This window comes from Mercenaria mercenaria, chromosome 9, assembly GCF_021730395.1.
Source record: "Mercenaria mercenaria strain notata chromosome 9, MADL_Memer_1, whole genome shotgun sequence".
Classification (NCBI taxonomy): Eukaryota; Metazoa; Mollusca; class Bivalvia; order Venerida; family Veneridae; genus Mercenaria; species Mercenaria mercenaria.
Genome location: NC_069369.1, coordinates 83,297,740 through 83,318,802, shown reverse-complemented (window position 1 = coordinate 83,318,802; position 21,063 = coordinate 83,297,740). Strand labels below are relative to the sequence as shown.

Genomic DNA, 21,063 nt, shown 5'->3' with positions numbered 1-21,063 from the left:
CAATGTTGAAATCCCTCACTGAATATATTTAACTCTACTAAATATATAAACTGTATATGAAGAGCTACAGTCATTGTAATTTATATTCTGTGTGCAACCCCAGGTGCACAGCTTCACATGATGGATAATATTCCTGTCTGGTTTATTGACTCTACTTTTTGAGATACATGCGGCACAACCTTTCAGGCCCTTTATGCATATTTTTGACAGTCAAGGGCCATAACTTGTCTTACTGAGTTAAATCAAAAAATAAAACCCCAGGTGCAGAAGCTGCGGAGGGGAGAGAGAGAACATAACAATTCGGTCTAAAAAGTAAATAAGAGGTCATTAATATTTTAAATATATTTTATTCAGGAATGGCAAAGTCAGAATATAAACATACAGTATTTACAAAACACACAGATAGGTAGGTAATGAAAGAAAAAAGACAACGATATGTTGAAAGAAACACACATATACAGAAAGAAAAAACATGGAATAACATTTTCAGAGATAGCATTACAGATTTGTAGTGAAACAAAAGTTTTATAGAATACAGCCCAGAAAAAGAAATAGAAAAGATACAACAAATAATTTACATATTTATAGCACTTGATTTGCAGTTATTTACAATAAATTAAAACAATTAACAATATCAACAAAAGGCATAACAAATCACATAAAGTACATATAACACTATTAAAACATCTTCATTGTAACAGATCTCCAAGAACTAGCATCTTCAGAATTCACTGTCATACAGCACTACACATAGAACAATCTTATATTCCAGACACTAATTCACACAAGTCTACTTAATAACATAGTATGATCACAGAACACACTCTCGGACATACACGAAGGAATGTCAGACTGCTGGGAAGATCCACTTCCAAACCCGCTGGATGACGACCTCTCGGAAGACGAACGTTGCAAGACTAAGGATCCCATAAGTGGTACACGCCGCTGAGAGTGGATGGTAGGCTGAAATACGTCTAGGGCCCTGGCACGAAAACAGCTGGCAACAGTGGCTGTGCATGAAATCTGGTCAACAACAGACTGCAGGCCTGAAATTACATAACAGAAAGACATGAATTTGCGGACTAACGAAAGTATGAAATGTTAAAATTCAATGCATTCACGAGACTTCAATTCTGTTTTTTGATAACTATTTAATTGGCAATACAATTATACACCAATGCATATCATAATATATTATGCAGGAAGAGTTAATAATTTTTTTCTGTCATTCAACAATTGCAGGTTACATGATTAAAACTAGATTAATTTTCTCATGATTTTAATCTTGATATAAAATTATTTTCAAACTCACCTAAGAGAATATCGGAGAACATGGCCCGTTCCTCGGAGTGAGGCATGGTAGTGTCACAGACAATCTGGAGTAGACCACACAGATCCTGCATGTGAGCCAGTGGACGGTTGATGAAGTCACACAAACTGAGTTCCTTCCCTTCTCTCGAGACGTTGAGCAGGAAACCACAGAATTGGTCATTCTTCTCCAGGGAACCAAGCAGGGAAGTGGTATTAGACAGACCCTGGGTGTACGTCATGTAGGCACCACAGATCACTGGCAGCTGGAAAGACAAATAAAAGACACATAAATTTTTAATTTCACAAGTTGAATAGATTCTACTGCTATCTCAATTTTCCTTATAGATACTGAGTCAAACTGTTCTCTAACCACGAAACTTTCAGCAGAAAAAGCTGTAATTAGTATGAATGTATAAGATAAGGTAAATTTATTATTTCCAGTTTTAAATTTTTTAGGTAACCAAGTTGGCCTTACTTTCTCAAGCAAAATCTTTTTAAAACGATACATTACAGTCACAGTACAGATTCCTCAAATTGCAATAAACTGAAGTTGTTTGTTTTGGGTTTAACACAAATTTCAGCAGTATTTCAGTTTTGTAATGGCGGCAGTTAACCTAATCAGTGCCCTGGATTCTGTACCAGTACAAACCTATTCTCTGCAAGTAACTGTCAACTTCCCTACATGAATATCGATTCCTGACACAATTTATCTAATTGTCACAGAGAACATACCCCTCGCCCGGGGATCGAACTCACAGATCCGTGATCTATCTTGAGAATCTATTGTAAAGCAGCATGTTCAAGTCTCTTCAAGCCACTTTTCCCACAATTCAACTTGCATTTGCAACTTAATGTAAGCAGTACAATAACGAAAATAATTTTCTTACCTTAGAGAGGTAGATCATGGCGACAGCAGATGTAAGGTCACTCTCACCAACAAAGGAGTTGTCTGTATCATCATCGTCAGAGGGAGTGTAGGACGGGAGGTTGTCGAGAATCTGACGTACTTGGTACTGGCTCATACACACAATCTGTAGACAAAAATAAATTAAATTATTACTTTTATACAGCAAAAAAAGTTATTTTTACATATTCAGAACAATTTCAGAAATGGTTGACAGTGTGTCAAGAGGATCAATATGATTTACTATTTTGTAATAAAGGAGAGGAACTACAGTGTAATGATTATGTCTGACTTAACTGCAAAGTGCCGAGTCTGGACTGTTGGGTTTAACATCACCCAGTGACTGACAGGCTACTCTTCAAATATTAGCAGTTACCTGGGTAGAACAACTGATCTTCCATTAGTAAGCTGCATGACTTTCTCATGAATTTGAATTGCATCAAGAATGAACTTTGTCATAGTCATGGATATTTATCAAGAGTCATTGGAAGTTTCTTTTATATTTCAACACTAAATTCTACACTGCCTGTTTCTAAAGACGACAATTTCAATGTTCAGTTTAAACCTTTTATTTCTTGTTGCTAGCTACAGCCACCATGTTGATACAAGTTCAAATCCTGGCTTCAGATTAATTCTAAGTACAGTAATATAAACCTAGGTAAAAATTTAAAACTTACCTTTTCAATGTTCTGGAAGAGTGTTGCATGCTGGGTACTGGTGATAACACAGTGACGAAGTGGGCGAGAAAACTTCTGGATTCCAGTGTTCATTAGGTCAACAAAGTTCTCTTCAAGGCACAACAAACGGTGAAGAGCGGCCTGCCTGCGTGTGTCTACACTCTGCAATTATATATAAATTTCCACTATTATTAACAGAATAAATGAATAGTTTGCAGACAGACACTTGCAGACAGGCCTTGACCTTTTGTTGACCTTTTGAGTTTAATGACAACAAGGAATAGTATTTCAAATAATTTATTTAAAATAAACTTTACACAGTAATTTAACAATTTCTGTAGAAACAACAACTTTTTAAAGCACCAAATAATCCTTTTTCAGGCCTGTCTGCATAAATCTGTTACAAACATGGAATGAAATAAGCACATTTTTCAATATTTGACATCACAATGCAAATCAAATGTTCCACAGCTCTCTGTTGGTATGAAGTCACAGCACGTCAAATACCTAGATGGTAATTTTTCCTAATAATCTGATTTCTCACATTTAATTAAAATCTTCCCTAATCATATTTCTTATTCTAAATGTTCAAATTACACTATCTGGAATACACATTTTACTCGATGTAGTTCTCACATTTTATATATACACTATAATTACACTATTATCACATTTTTCTATATTAAAGTTCTAAATTCTCACAGGTCTAGTTGTAGAGAGGCTGAAACAAGATTTCGATCTAAGTTTGTGAAGCATACGGAATGGTTTAAAGCTTACAATGGCAGAGTTCAGTAGCGCTGTTCTATCGTCGCAAAGCGTGAATTCCTGGACTGAGTTGTTACCAGACTCGTCGCTACATGACTTCACTGGGGAGGTTTGGAGATGTGTGGGAGTGGCGTAGTGACCTGGGCGCTGAACCTCTAGCTGTACACGACTACCTGACTTCCTGCAGCAGAAAATGCATAAAAGAAAATAGCACAAAAAAGACTGATTCAACATAAAAAAGATATGTAGAAAAGGATAATGTAATTCATTATCGACATGGTAACAAGGTCCTTGTCAACTGGTAACGAACTACCCGTATAATCAAAATCATTTCTGGTTCAAATTATTGACAAAGAGTTTTTCAAACACATCTTGAAATTTAGGCTTATAATGCCTTAGTTTATAGTGTGGCTACCACAGTTTATAGCCTTAGGGATCAGTTCTGCAAATTTTACAATTTTTGAATATTATACTGAAATAACATTATCACTTACTTTATGCACCTTGCCACACTGACCGACGTTGACCTTGACACATTCTGACCATTGACACGGATAACAAGATCACCCTTCTGAAGACCCGCTTCCTGAGCGTAAGACGACCCATCAACTCGACCAATCTTCACTGGACAGGAGTCAACGACTGTGAAACCAAAACCACCATACTGGGACCGGTAGATAGTAAGCTCAAGACGGTCAAGATCTGGTACATCTCGGTTGACGGCTGGTATTTGGCGTGGTTCTCGGCTCTGCATCACAGGAACTGAAGGCCTGTCCTTGACGGTGACACGTAGATGCTTCTTGTGACCAACACTGTCTGTGAGAAGGTGGTACCAACCATTGACTTCACGGTTCCCCTGCTGAAGGTGACGGATACCAAAAGATGTACAACCAAGAGACTCGTGGTTCCTGTAATATAAACAAAATAATCTAAACTGCTATAATTGATATGTATATTTTCATAATAATGAAAAATCCTACCTATTTTTAGCATTCTTGTGAGCTTGTACTACTCCTCCGCAATCATGATGTTTTTTATCAAGTCACTGTTGGCATAATAACTATAAATTGTGTAAGCCCTAGACTAGCCACTAGACTAATAATAAAAAATTGTCACAAAATTTCAACTTTTATTTTTCTCTTATTTCATGTGATAGTGACAAATGCAAGTCTATTTTAGAGATTTTCACAGAAGTGATTGAAATATTATCATATGATATTGGACATAGGATAAAGACTACATTCACAATTTTAAGAATGAAAATAAAAAAATATCATAGTCTAGGAGCTTGTCTATGTAGGCCCTGATCAGGCAACAAATCTGAGACAAGTTAACTTTTTTCTCAGTTCACCGGCAACAGTGTTCTACGAATGTCATTTAAAACAAAGTTTGTTATGACAGCTCAACACTGAAAAGCAGTGACATGGTCCAATATAAATCTGAAATCACAGTGTTTCTTACCCAGAATAGTCTCTGTGATAGACAGTCAACAAGAGGCGTCTGTGAACATCGTCATCACCTACCTCACTGTAAGAAAAGAAAATAATCACTGTAATTTAATTATAATTATCATCTAGAAAAAAGCAATTTACACGTTTTAAAGCTACATTCACAATTAAATGTTGTGTTGAACAGTTATTTGTTTAAAAAACGTTTTTTTGTGAAGTACACATTTATTACTATGCAGCATCTAAAGTAAAAGATATGCAATAGATATTTAAAACATATAGTCACAACATCCTTTTGTCAAAGCTTGCGAGAAAAGCTTGCAACTGCATAACTCAAATTGAACTGAATTTTTTGTGCATATTTTTGGAAAAGTAAGTATATACGTCTGTCCATGTAATAAAGGTCTACTCATTTAAAAGTACTTGCATTGCATACACTATTACAAAAATCTTCATACATTAAAATGTCCGGAAATTAACAAAAGTGAAATCTGGTAATAAATACTTTTTCATATAAATGTTCATTTTATTCATCCTTTCAAAACTATCCTGAGATGAATTACCCCGCTTTTGAAAATATTTTGACTGTAACATGGTCGATTTGCATACTCTAAAAATGTAGTTTGGAACAAGTGTTTTAGATAACTGCTGTCAAGTGTGAGTGACATATCCACTGCCCATCTTTCACTAAAAATATTTTTTTACTTCAAATGTGAAAAATCCTTATTACATGTATTTTACTAAGTAATTGCTTATATAGAGGTATATTCACCAGTAACAGATGATTATTAAAGACTTCCAGTTTATAGTGGTAGTATTTATACTGTGTTTAGATATGCATGTATTAAGTGAGTACAATTTTGAATTCATAATACTGTTGATGCACATATAGTCTGTGTTCAGACCGTATGTTTTGTTCAAAGGAGATAACTCCTGAGGCTATTCAAAATTCGTATATTTATGTCCCTTTTCTTCTCAAAACATAGATCAGAGCCAAAACTGATGAAGTCAGAATTTTTTACGGAATTATTTTTTTCTAAAATAAAAAAGATTATCTAGTCGGTAGCCAGACTAATGCACATATAAAGATGTTAATTTTATGCACACTTTATGTAGTAATTGTTCGTGTTTTCAAATATGAAATTTGGTCTAGTATACCTTTTAAATAAATGCATTTTATTTATTTATTAGTATCTGGCAACTTGGTTTGATGTATAAAAACATAATTATGAAATTTAATGCAACTGCATAACACAACTTGACTGAATAATTGATAAGTCATTAACAACAGATTTGGTGCATTTTTTACTTTTTAAGGTACTATATATTCATAGAACTGCACACAAGTTTTCAGCTCTTATTCTTGTTAAGTAAGGTCTTTTTATTTTTGTTTAAAAATTTACTAGCAATATCTGGAGACTAAAGTAAACAGCTCCTTTGATAAATACAGCAAGGCTACCAAAATATCAGTTAAGTTACTACTGTGACAGGACAATACACCAATTTCTTGTGCTAACATAATATACAAGGAAATTCATTGATGCAAGCATCAAAGACGCCGCCAAGTGTTGTGTCTGAAGTACATCTTTTGCAATATGAGAAATCACCTAATCATTACTTTATTAGTCTGACTGGCTACAAGTTATCAACATTAGCACATAAAACAATATATGTTATAAACTGTTTAAAACATGAAGAATAAACATGATAGAAAAGTTTTACCATGCAATACAAATCCTCTACCTGCAATGACATTAACATTGCGAGTGGGTGGTCCCTTTACATACAAAATTAAAGTAATTATTTCACTAACTAAGGTCACCTCCTGTGAAAAGTTCTTATATGCAGGAGCCTGTGTATGAAGTTTCACAGAAATGCAGTTTGTTGGGAAATGAGGAAATGTTGAAATTATTTCAAAGATGTGGTTCACAGAAACCATTATTTTTATTATCATGTAATGTAATGAGTGTTTTCTATTTACTGATGAAGTTTAATGGACCTTAGTCACCTACATTATAGATTTCAGAATGCAGATTATACACAGCAATTTACTGTTTCCCTTGCCAAAAACAACCAAAAATTTTGTCCAAGAAAAGAATGATATAACATAAATAATCTCTATATTGCCCCTATTCACAAAACATGAATCTTTCTTATATACTTTTGAATATCATAGAATTCATTTTTTTCGGACGAACGATAAACTTGAAGTCCTCGTTTAACTGTAAGGTTACTAGGAGTATGTCAGTGTCTAGATTCAAATCTAATATTACAAGAAATTTAGCAAGCATAATAACCCGCTGCCAAAGTGTAGAAAATATTTCAATGAAAATGTTTTTATTTTTCTATTTTTTATTTTGTTGTTGTTGTCAGGAATGGACAAATATAAAAACTATCTATTAAATTAAAAAAAAAAGAAAAAAGAAGCAGGTAACAAGATATAATAAAACCAGAGCAACTGACTAGTCATGTAAGATCAATGAACATATAAATGCAACAAGGAATTCTATTTTAAAGTCACTGATGCTTTGATAAGTTATGGTCCCATGGCTTTTGATATTTCGATCTAACCACAATTAATGAAGTATTAACTTGTCACTAACAAATTCCGCCAAATGCTCTTTAGCCTATTGCACACCTTAGTTGACAGTGTATATCTGTAAACAATGAGTAGATCTATATGACACATAAGCAAAAAAAAACAAAAAAAAAGAAAGAAACAAGAAAAAAACAAACAAATAGAAATAGGAATTTGCTAAAGTGTGCGCATTCTGAACCTATCAACAAAGAAAATAAGACAAAAGGTTAAAAACAAGTTAACAGCGGCACTTCCCTCGTTCATTTCAACATATCTATGCTTATTGATTCCTTTATTTACTTTGTAAATACGTTTTTTTCCAAGGAATTTAGGCAAATTGTAATTTTTTTTTAATATTCTCTTCGAAGTTTACTGCAAGATTATTGTAAAATACACGCTCCCTTGTCCAGGCGATTCATGCGTTGCAGTATATGGTATATCAGCTCTGTGGTGTGTTCTATTTATAGAAAATGAGATAGGTAAGTAGGTCATGCTAAGAATAGAAATAGAAAACTTGACTTACAGAGTAACCTCCCTTATCAATAAATCGTTTTTGACGAAATTGTAAATAAAAAAATATGTTCTGCTCTACAAATAAGGAGAGGAAAGACAGATAGCATTGTTTTAAATCACATAATAAGTTGCATTACATACATTTTTTATGTTTTCTTTTTGCCATTTTTTTGTTTATTCACTAAAATGTATTGTGCAATATCGTTGATCCTTTTACAAACTATTCACTGTGTTCAGTTTATCACTCCGAAACTATTCATTACCATCTTTACAGGGTCCAAAATAAAAGTGTATCCCATATACTCGACACCGCCTTCAGGGCGGCGTCGAATCACAGTCAATGTCAGGTATTATCAGTATATCACAGTGGCACTTTTCTATATACTGTATGTAAATTATGGAATACAACATACAGAGAAAGGACCAGTGTCATACATGACAATACACTATAGTTTCTTGTATTAATATATACAGCATTCAACATCAGGTAATACCAGTATGTCACAGTGGCACTTTTCTATATACTGTATAAGTAATTTACAACATACAAGTGACAGATTAGGAACCAGTGACATACATTACAATACACACGTTTCCAATATATCACTTCCAGTCAATGCCAATGCCCTTCTATAACAAACAATTTATGATCCAGCTACAAATGTCAGTTTCACAAAGGACAATTTCCAAAATAAAATGCTAAATTTATCAATATACCAAAAAATAAAGTTGTTTATTTCTTCAAAATGAGTAACTTTTCTTTCATTCTTGCAATGATAGTGCCAAAAAAAAATCAGGTAGCCAGAACTTCCTGTATTACCTATAGTTAAGGATAACATGGTGTAATAGCCATATTTCATATCTTGTAACTGGATGGTAATATTTAAATGAAATTTGGTCACTTTAAAGACATTCAAATTTAAAACTTTTTACCAAGAGATTTTTCAATTTTTATCATTTTTTGGGTTAACATTGATGCCTATTGGAAATATATAATTTCTTTGATTATGAGAATCTGAACTTCAGTTTCGAGAAAATTTTGTGGTAGAAAGCTGCATTATATGATTCTGATACAAATATAAATAGAAATCTAAAATTCCCTGTAGGGAAAAGAGGAAAATCATTTTTTTCTAGTTTTCAGGGGAGATAACTCATGAAAAACCAAAATTATCAGGGGAGGTAATTTTTGAGAACTTCTGCACCTTATTTCTATCGTTTGACATTTTTAAAGCTTACATTATCAAGTTGTATGTATGCTTTTGGTGAAATTGAGGCCTATTACACCATGTTATCCTTAAGATGTTCTAATTTATGTTAAAGAGGAATATGCAACATATGGAAAGAAAGCCTTGACAGCTGCCATCGAATTACCTGGATAGTAATTAAATGCTACATTTTGTTTGTAGTACATTTTTTAAACTTTTACTCCAGTTTTAATACTTACAGGCACTTTTTAAAAAGAAAATTTGATGTTTTCAAATGTTGCATATTCCCCTTTAAAGACATCAATGCCTTTATGACATTCTTTGCACTTTCAGCACTCAAAGAAATTCATTTCATTGCTTTATAAGGGATTGCTTTAAAAACTGACAGTGATATTGCAAACATCAAAAATTTCAACTTCTAAAAACTAATAATCACAACTTACAAAGAGAACTTCTCGTTGTACGACGGATGTGTGCTGTTAGTGACAATGGCAGTCCTACAGCGTGTGGGGGTCACTTCTGTGTCCTCAGGGATCAGAGAGATCATGACGAACGTGTTTGGTTGTTGTTTCCATGCCGAGCTGAGATGACGAGCCTGGATCACGTGAACAGTGAGGAGACCATGGTTCATGTATGCTGACAACTTCACCTGACCTGAAATGTAGATAATGAAAAATTTACTAGTAGCTCACTGTTGCTAGAACAACAATAACAAATTAGTATGTATAGTCCGATTTCGAGGTCAGCGATGTTTTTGTACTTTTAATGATGTACAAAAACAGTTATTTAGGTAGTGTTATTCAGTGCGATAGTGGTTCTTACCTAAATAAAGGCAAGATAAATCATGCTGATTTCCCTAATCGGCAGACAAGTCTTTAAGTTGAGCTCTCTAAGGTGTACATAAATTTGTAGAATTTAGTAACTATTACACTTTATAAAAACTTCCAGCAAATAGCAATGAATGTTCAAATAACATATGGCATGATGTATGCAAATGTTCCTGTATGCTTATTATATATGTATGTACCATAGAAACAAAAAACACAGGATGGGTTACCCAAAAGAGGCCTTAAAATCGCATTTCAAAGTTGTACTTTTTTCAAAATTTTTCTCTGTGAAATTTCCAGGATTATTTCACTATATTTTAATTCATGCAAACGATTAGGATAAACAATATGAAATGAAATATTGAGAAATAGATTAAATTGTAATTACAGAATTTCTAGAATATCATTTTTACACTCATTTCTTATAAGCACTAAAAACAAGAGCTGTCCGTAAGACAGTGCGCTCCACTATTCGAGGATTTTGACAGTAAAATGAATATATGTCTGAATAAGAGACCTCTACTTTAAAAGGAAGATACACCAAGGGGCATAATTCCATCAAATACACAAATTTGATTTTTGAGTTATTAGGATTGTTAAATCACATGCAGATGATGATGATAAAGACTGATATATTTTGAGTTTCAAGTCATTATCTTATATAGTACCAAAGTTATGTCCAGAAAACGAAGTTTGTAAAAAAATTAAGTAAAAAAGAGGCATAATTCGGTCAAAAATACAAGTTGTGTCGATTTTTACCACACATGCAGATAATGATGATAAAGATACAAGTCTTTACCTTGCATTAAAGTAGTATCCAGAAAGCAACGATTGCAAAAAAGTTTAAGTACTAAAGGGGCATAATTCTGTCAAAAACACAATTAGAGTTATGGGGTATGTAGCCACACATGCAGATGATAATAAACAAATACTTTTCATTTCAAGTCATTATCTTTTAAAGTACCAAAGATATGTCTATAAACAAAGCTTTCGATAAAATTCAACATGAAGATAATTCAAATTAGAACTCCTTGGTGACCTTGACCTTGGGTATAATGGGCCCAGCCCCTATACATACTTTGTTTGTATGCTGGACAATGTTTATGTCAAGTTACAGTAAGATATCAGCAGTAGTAACAAAGATATGACAGAAAAACAAAGGTTGCCGAAAAACTTTAACCTTAAAAATAACCTAAGTATAACAGCTCGGTGACCTTGACCTTGGGTATAATGGGCTCAGCCCAAACAAATAAATTGTTTGTATACTGGACAATGTTTATGTGAAGTTACAGTAAGATATAAGCAATAGTAACAAAGATATGACAGAAAAACAAAGGTTGCCGAAAAACTTTAACCAAGAAGGGTCACGCCGACGCCAGCGCGAGTAGTATAGCCCCCCTATTCTCCGAATAGTGGAGCTAAAAATAGATTGTTGTCATATTAAATTGAAGCTCCTACATTTGTACTTACAAATTTCCTTTCAAATATAAATATAATTATACATATTATAGCTACTTTTAAGAGGCAATATATAGCTACATTGTAATTTGTTTGTTTGTTGGAAAACAGATCATGTACTTATATTTATAATATGAATTTCTTATGCTAAGACCATTTTAAATACTGATAGGTCATTTAATTCAACAAAAATGTCAATATTACATGTGTAAAAAATAATAATTCCTTACTTGGCATATTCACAAAATCTTAACTTAAAAGTTTAGGACAAATTTATTATTCAGTGTAAATTGTGAATGGAATAATTTACATTGACAGTGTTTGTCACTAACATTTTGATATACGAATACCATTATTAATTATACATATCGGCAGTAATATGTATAGAAAAAATTCCAGTCCTCTAGCCTATAGGTGTATATAGGCTGGAGGACCGATTCCGGTCGAATAAGTTCTTTGTCTAGGGAAACCGGTTCTGGTTCTCTAGCCACTGCCTAATAAATAAAGCACAAAAATCAATACCAGAAAAGATCAGTCTCCTATTTCAAAGATGGTCAAACACATTTGAGCTGCGCCATGAGAAAACCAACATAGTGGGTATGCGACCAGCAAGGATCCAGACCAGCCTGCGCAGGCTGGTCTGGATCCTTGCTGGTCGCATACCCACTATGTTGGTTTTCTCATGGCACGGCTCATTTAAGCAACATTTTGTGATATTTTTCATTTTTAGTGCTTTCTGTAAGAGATTTGTTTAATGAAAACAAAATTGATTCATTACATAGGGTAAGATCCCTATTAGAAATATATGTTTTATTTTTTTTATGGAATTTTGTAATTACTCCCCTTTAATATATGAGTATTGAAAATGTTGACTATTTCATTTTATTTCAATATATATTAATGTTTCCATTTGATAAATTTTGAGATATCTGAATAATCTTAATCAAAAGGAAACTTGTAAAATAGTGTGTAGCTTCCTAATTCATTGAATTCAAATCTATCCTTAGGTAAAGGGAGGTAATATTAAATTTGCAAACTTGCATTTCTTATGAATTTGGCTAAATATATATATATGTTAATGTTAATCTTTGACAATTTTAATACAATGGTTCCCATTTTCATATCATTTCTTAGGCAAAGTAATTTAAACATATGCTAAAAAATAACTCTTTGTTGTGCAACCAGGATAGGGAATTCTTTCCAGATATTTCCAGCAAAAATGTATAAAATTCAGGGAACACAAATAAGCATAAATGATCATATATCAAACTTTCAATCATATCCATTACTTGATCAAAATCTGATTAACCACCTGTAACCCCCACAGGAAAAGTCAGACCACTTTCAAGCAAACAGAAATACTAGTCTATTAATTATGATATTAAATAATTTTAAGTTGTTTTTTTTTTCATTTTGAAAATAATAAATCTTATTTGTATAATTATTTCAAGTACCTTGCCAAGACAACCCTATAGGAGAGATCGTGTTTGTATACAAATCCGTTGTATTTTCTATTCCTAGAACTGATAAGACAAAGGTCGGGTGGGCAGATGCCGAGCGTCCATGTTTTTTGTAAACAGTGATATTTTTCTAACGGCTTAAACTTTCTTAAAACACAAATGATATCAATAACTTTTTGATCAATGGAAAGAATATAAAACAAGCAATTTATTGATTACTTTTAATTATTATTTCGATATACTATGGATTAATTATGAATGCTTAACTTACAGTGTTTTTTCTAAAAGTTTGGAGCATCGTTACGCCGTTATTAAAATCATATGTCATTTAAAATGGTTCGGTTACTCCTTTTAAAAATATATTTAAATAAGAAAATATGAAAATCGTAAGCATTTCAAAACATTTTGAATTATTGAAATCCATAAATTAACGAAAAAGTTATTAATAATTAAAAATTCCGATCCCATACACAAAAGATGTAAAAACATTTGTTTTGCCCACCACCAGATAAACAGGTGTTAATGCGCAACGTCACGGCGATCTCTCCTATAGGATGGGTGTCGGTCTGATTACCAAGACAACCCGTACAGGGTCCAATTAACGGACTGTTAGAATATGCCAACAAAAACGCATTATCATTTTTATTTTCATTTTGATAAAAAAAACCTGATGAATTACATACCTTTCATGAAGGTGCCCTTCTTCCGAGACTGCCTAGACACTGTTGCCATTCTTAGATACAACACTTATCAATGTTAATATACACTATACCACTAATATAACACAGCTCAATTAATTATTATAGTTCAAGAACTTTAAAATCCAACAGTGAAATGTCAATGCCAAGCAGAATATAGAATGTAACAATGCCCAAGATAACTCGACTGATTGATTACCAACTTTAATTTTTTCTTTTATTTATAGGTGTTGAAAATTGAGTGTTTGCATGCAAAACAATTAAAACTGTACAATAAAACTGAGCAATTTTTACTGATTGGTTAATTCATGCTAAATGACAATATGCTAATTAAAATATTATCACTGACTGGTTCTAATCCAAAGTGGGTTGTGTTATGCAAATTGAGAAAAAGCCTCTACTTATCTGATTGGCTGAGGACAATGATATCTTGGGAAATACTTTAATTCATGCTAATTAATATGCAAAAACTTGCTGATCCAAATCTACAGTAGCAAGGGAAGGTTGTCAACAGGTGTAAAATTAAGGTGTTGACAATAAACAAATGGCTTCTGTGTAATTTGCAATTATTTAAAGGTGTTCAATATATATATTATTAAAACAAGTATTAATAAATATAATAATAAAAAAAAACAAAAAAACACTTCAAGTACAAGAAATATTCATGTCCCTATTTTGATTATAGCTATTGTGTTATATGGTGATGTTCAGTCTACAAATATTTTTTTTTTTAATGTACATATATAACGTAAGGCAAAATACGTTTTTGGAAACCTTGGGTACTATAAGAAGCCTAATGGAAGTAACAGTTTACTGCTTATCTATAACAATGGCTGTTATCATTAAATCTCCACTAAATCCGTGCCGTTTCTTTATTATTCCTGCTAAGAGTGGGTGTTAACGTTTATTTAAGACAAATACCATTCATTAAAAATAACCTGCTGCATGAACTTGAAATATTCCTTTCTGAGACATAAATTTCTTACGCCACCATTTTTACCTAGCATGCTGATTTCAAAAGAATGCTACACGTACATACTGGAATGCAATAGAGTAAAAGAAAACACGATGCTATTGAGTTGCACAAGGAAAAGGAAGAAAGATTAGCATTATTTATATTTTGGACTACTTGTAACTAGACCTGCAGAGGCTTACATCTGATTTGGTAGTGATCAGCCTATAGTATCACAATGGGTAAAAATCTGTCTAAGAAACCTACCTGTTCAACATATTGTCTTGTGTGTAAAATGCTAAAGAAAATAGCATGACAAGTGAGTGTGGATGAGTGTTAGGCTATAAACATTGTAATGAATGTTTTATGCTTGAATAAATTATTCATATTTGTATTCGTTATCACAAAAATATATTTTAGTATACTGTGAATTGTATTGTGATATACATGTATCATGATGTAGCTAAAACAAGAGCTGTCACTAGTGGTGACAAATGCCCCCGCAGCACCTTGACCTTTGACCTGGTCACCTTGAGGCTTGACCTTTGACCTGGTGACAAAGTTAGTCGGGGTCGTGTACTCAATAAGTACTATCATGTGAAGACTAAAGGTCCTGGGTGCAGTGGTTCGCAAGTAAAGTGCCTTCATGCAAACAGTTAACGTTGTGACAAACGAACGGATGGACAGTTGAAAACTAATATGCCTCCCTTCGGGGGCATAAAAATCTTGCAGACAACACAATGATTATTACATACATGGCCATAAATACATCAAGGTCTTTAAAAGTACTGCTACTAATTCACAGTTACAGTGGCAGTATTGGTAATCTATATTTTCACAACTGCTCATGGGTTCATGCAAATTGTTCAAAGTAGCCATTGCGTAAAGCAGATTTTATGAAGTTCATTTTACATCTGTTGTGTATGTGAATGAAAATACTGTCGTACCACTGCATATTGGTTTGAAAATTTTGGACCACAATAAATATCTTTTTACAGTTAAATCATAATATACTTGCTCGTGTCTACTAGTAGAGGATGCAATATTCCTGTGTGTATTAAAGAAGCACAACGGAAATGATAGAAAAGGCTTTATTGGAAATAATAAATAAAGGGTCCTCCCACATCAACTGCCTATCACTTTGTAGTATATGAGCGTGTATCCTTGCGTGTATCAGTTCTATACACTGGGCACGTTAAAGAACCAGGCTGTCTATTCGCAACGAGCTAGGCTAAGTTAGCCGGACAAGCCTGTATCTGATTTCTGATCTCTCTGTCGTGGGGGCTTTGTCTCACTCTGTCCCTCTGGTCAGATTGCTCTGTGTCTGTACTAGCAGAGGATGAATTATGTGCCCTGTGTGGCTGCATTTGAACTATGTAAAGTGCCTTTGAACGTGAAATTGATCATGAAAAGGGCACTATATAAATCTGGTATAATAATAATAATAATAATATATGAGTCAACTATGCACCAAGACATCAACTGCCTTATCAGACTTTGTGTGCTTTGATTATCAAAAACAAATTTCAAGGGCCATAATTCCGAAGTGCCTGGGCCAATTTGGCTACTTATCGAACAGGAGTAAATCGTTATATCTCCCGCAACATTGTATGGTGGGAGACCTAATAAACGACTGAGTTAAGTCTGCAAACTAATCCTTGTCTATAATAGTTTTTGTGTAAAATATAAGACAATATAATATCCAAATGGAAGCACCAAAATAAAATTGTCATTAAGTGCTGAAATCCACTATAACATCATTGAAGTATTTGCTATTAATTCATTATTGAAATTTTAAATGTGTTTGGGGTTGATTCAATTTTCTACATATTAAAATTATTATCTTTGACATACAAATGTGCTTCTTATAATCTGACTGTTTTGGACAAACCATTTGACAAAATTCCAGGTAATATTAACCAGACTATTTTGGACAATTTTTGTTGTATTTGACAAAATGTCATATTTGACTGAATGTTGATTATCAACAATTTGTCATATTCCAGAATGCTGGCCAATTTGGACTATGAAGAGTATCTTATCTTCGAACATTGATAGACCTTAGAACGACATTTCCATATTCTTTCTTAATAGATTTTGGTGTCAAGTAAAGCATATTATCAAATGGTAGCACCAATCAAGTCATTGTCGAATCACTAAATCATTGAAAATTTGCTAGTATTCAGCTCCCCTTTACAAGCAATTTTACGATGGTCTTGGCGGCTATCATTGTCATACATATAAAATTTATATCTTGACAACAATGTGCTCATTGATGTTTTGGCAACCATTTGTAATTAGGTTATTACTAACCAGACTATTGGCAATTATTGTCGTTTCAATGTCTATTGTACGTAATGGTTGATCACTTTGTCATATTGGAAATGCTGTATCTGCAAAATGATACAAATTTAAGTTTTCCCAGTGTGTCATACAATATGTATCAGATAGTAATGTCCCAACAATATATAAAACTGACATTTTTCAATCATTACAAGAACATTTTCAGCTAATTTCCGACATAATTCCTAAAGATCATCTATCTAATCATTCAATTCCTTTCTTGTCTTCTTCCTTTTTATTTTTTGATATTCGTTGGGGGGGGGGGGGGGGGGGGGAGGCATTCATTCTCTTTTTCCTTTTAAAAGATGAAGCTGGATTAATTCAATTACTGTACAGACCAAATATCAAATATTAGTATAAAACGTTGAATTATAAATAACAGCATTCGAGTCTTCAATACCTATGTTTAATTATGCAATATTAAATTTTTTAAAAACTTAACTGAAAATATGTGATTATGTTTTCAATTTAGTGTTCATGTTTTTTTGTTCTTCAAGAGTCTCTAAAGAAAGCCAAACTTGTCAATTAACCTTTAGCCTGCTAAATTTCTACAATGGACTGTCATTAAATTTGGGCAATACCATTTATTATTTGAGGGGTGTTCACTGAAAATTTACTGACTCAAAAGCGAGCAGTGCAGACCATGATCATACTGCACGGATGTGCAGGCTGATCTTGGTCTGCGCAGATCACAAAGACAGAATCACTTGCCGCCAGCAGGCTATTAGGGTTAAGGTACAAATGCATTACATTACAGTACAGACCATTGAAATATTATTTCGATTTGATACCTTTATTTTAGTTAAAACTTCGAGATTTTATACAGGGAGTCTATGATAAAGTCCGAGTAAAATGTAATCAATACCCAAGTGAAATAAGTATCATTCCACAATGTTTTGGACATGTTAAAGTTATGAATATCAAATATTAGTATAAAATGTTGAATTATAAATAACAGCATTCTAGTCTTCAATACCTATGTTTAATCATGCAATATTAAATTTTTTAAAAAAACTTAGCTGAAAATATGTGATTATATTTTCAATTTAGTGTTCATGTTTTTTCAATTATGTTACAAGGATATAAATTTCAATAAGAACTACAAACAACCAATCCTATTACTAGATTGGTACTGATTAAATTGTAAATAAATAATTATCTCATCCTTTATGTAAATTAAAACTGTAATATATGTAGCTGATCCATTCTTTCATCTATTCACTAATTATATGCAATTAAAAGACATTTATGAATTACCGGATTGGATAACAATTAAAGTGTGTCCAACAAATTCCATCAATTAATGCTTAATTGCTTAACTGGATAAAAGGCACACAGTAGTAAATTATCATTTTTCTGTTTAAATTTCAATTCAGTTCAAGATATTTTTATTTTCAATTGAATGTTGGTTGCTAATTAAAATACAAAAAAAACTCAAAGAATTAGATCCAAATCTAAATACAGAATACAAAAGACCCAAGCCCCTCTTCACTTTGATATAGACTGACAAAACTGAAAATTCAAGTTATGGAATAAGGAACAGTAGAGCTATGAATCTTCATATTCTAGTTTTCAAGACAAAAGAAGTCCTGTTTTCAACTGACAAATAATACTTTTGGAGTAAAATAATTAAATAGTTCCATCTTATTATTATATTCTGTACCAATATTTGCTTTATGATTCCTTTCCTGCCCCAACCAGGGTGCCAACATAAGAGGTTACCTGGTAATCATAAAACCCCAGTAGCCACAATACCAACATCATCCAGCACCACAGGTCCCACTACCAGCTGCCCAGTGTGGGGCAATCAAGTCCAAAATTAATAAAGCACATTGCTTTTGTTTTCTAAAATCATCAAAAGTAATTCAGAGGATAGTACTTTATACTCAAACCAGCTGCCCTTTGCAAGGTAATTAAGCTGTAAAATTAATAAAGCACATTGCTGTTGTTTCATCTATTTGTAATCCACTGAAACAATCAAACTGGATCATGATAAGTTTTATTACTCTTAATTCACTTTGCTTTAATCTTTACTTCTATCTTCTTTTCCAAAAAGTACCTTATATTTAGACTAAGTACAGTGTTAAAAATATTGCATTTCTGAAAAACATGGCCAAATTTTAATTTTATTAGAACCCAAGTTGTCAGCATAAACATTTATATATTTGTTCATTTAAATTTAGTTTTCATTTCATTTTCAGTAATATATTAAGTAACAAGAGAATCTGATGCTCAAAGTAAATGAATATCCCCTTTGTGGCCAGTCGGTAATGGCAGTGACAGTTACGAAGTTTTAATACCCGCCAATACAAAAAGTGATTAATACAAAAGTTTGTGTGTTTGTCTTTGAAATTTCATTATTTCGCCTTCAATGTTTCGTTATTTCGTGTATTCGCCTCGAAAGTCAAAAGGCGAACACACCCAAATTAAGCATTATTTCGACCTTTCCTGTTTTCGTTACTTCGACATTTCGCCTTGCCGACACTAACACACGAAATGGCAGAAATCGCCTTGCATACACTAACACACGAAATGTCAGAAATCAGCTACCATAAATATCAAATGTGATATGTAACTTATATTTAGAGGAGTTACTTCCCTTACACTCTCAGTAACTTTTACAGAAACACATAAGTACCCCTTCGAAATGCAGTTCTTGTAATCATGAACACTTCAAACCATTAAAGAACTGTTCATGAACTAACATTCAACAGTTCTTGATTTGTGTTCATGAATTTTTGGACATGAACTGTCCTTAAAAAGTGTTCATGAACAGTTCATGTACTACTAAAGAATCACACAGAGTTCTTGAATTGCCCATGATAAAAGGTTAAAGGAACAATCATGATGTTATTTTCTTGAATCTTTCATGCACTACTCATGACAGGTAGTTCATGAACTAATGAAGAATCATGTTCATGAACGATTCACTGCTAGTTCGTGAAGATAAAATGGCACAATAAAAACATATAGCAAGGAGTTCAGGAACTATTCATGTTCAACAAAATATCAAGAACTATTCATGAAGTGAATAGTTCATGAACTGTTCATGTACATTAGTTCTTGAAGTCATCTTTCACTTTTCATGCACTGTTCGTGAACAAAGTATTTAAGAATGTTTCAAGAATTTGTGCCATTTTATCTTCACGAACAATTCATGAAGTGTTCATGAACTCTGTTCATGAAATATGCATGAACTATTCATTTCGCAGGGTATGTATGTCGATATTCTTTTGATGTTTTTTTCTATCTTTGGTTGTGTCGTTGTTCTGTTGTGTCACTTAAGTGTCAGGCTGATGTTCCATTGTGTTGATGTTTTGTCATAAACCCAGTCATAAGCCCTAACATGCTACCAAGTTTGTATGTTCTTGATAAATTTACTGAAAGGAAACTGTTCAACAAACAGACTGGGACAGACAAACGTGACTTGCACGTGCCTCGAATTGTGGTGGTGGTGTGGTGTGTGGGCGGTGGGGTGGGGGAAGCGGAGGGAGGGGCCTGAATTGTTCCTGCAAGAAACAGAGCGCATTTATGGCTCTGCATACAGAAAGATGTAAAACTACTTCTGTCATTCTTATATGACTATATATTATGTATAATTATGTTGTTTACTATTGTTTGGCACTGAAATATTCCATACAAAATTCTAAATCATGGAAGAATCTCTAGGCAACTGTAACAGCAAAAGGGGTTAAAATGTAACAGCCTAGAATATATTTTTTAGAAGTTATACCAAATATTGTACAGAAGTTCGATATTTTATGTTACATTCGTTATATATTTTGATGTTTATAATAATGTTAAAAGTACTTGGAAAAGTCTCTGATCTTTAAAATAATGTGAAAGTTTTTGGGTTTTTTATAACCAAAGTAAAGCAATTAGGAATTTATTTACAATCAAGTATTAATTACTGCTAATTTATCA

The 21,063-nt window shown here is 32.9% G+C and overlaps 1 protein-coding gene across 4 annotated transcripts in view; it reads right to left on the bottom strand.

The window, feature by feature from the left end:
* Window positions 1-349: 349 nt before the first annotated feature.
* Window positions 350-21,063, bottom strand: part of LOC123547611 (uncharacterized) — a 107,348-nt gene continuing 86,634 nt past the window's right edge. For all 4 annotated transcript variants that reach the window (XM_053551901.1, XM_053551900.1, XM_045334861.2 and 1 more), the window contains 8 exons: window positions 9,845-10,055; window positions 5,119-5,184; window positions 4,152-4,565; window positions 3,670-3,838; window positions 2,893-3,054; window positions 2,199-2,342; window positions 1,313-1,574; window positions 350-1,046 (listed from right to left, as the gene is read on the bottom strand). In XM_053551901.1, coding sequence (XP_053407876.1) covers window positions 781-1,046; window positions 1,313-1,574; window positions 2,199-2,342; window positions 2,893-3,054; window positions 3,670-3,838; window positions 4,152-4,565; window positions 5,119-5,184; window positions 9,845-10,055 — 1,694 coding nt within the window. In that variant the 3' untranslated portion in view covers window positions 350-780. The remainder of the gene's footprint in view (window positions 1,047-1,312; window positions 1,575-2,198; window positions 2,343-2,892; window positions 3,055-3,669; window positions 3,839-4,151; window positions 4,566-5,118; window positions 5,185-9,844; window positions 10,056-21,063) is intronic.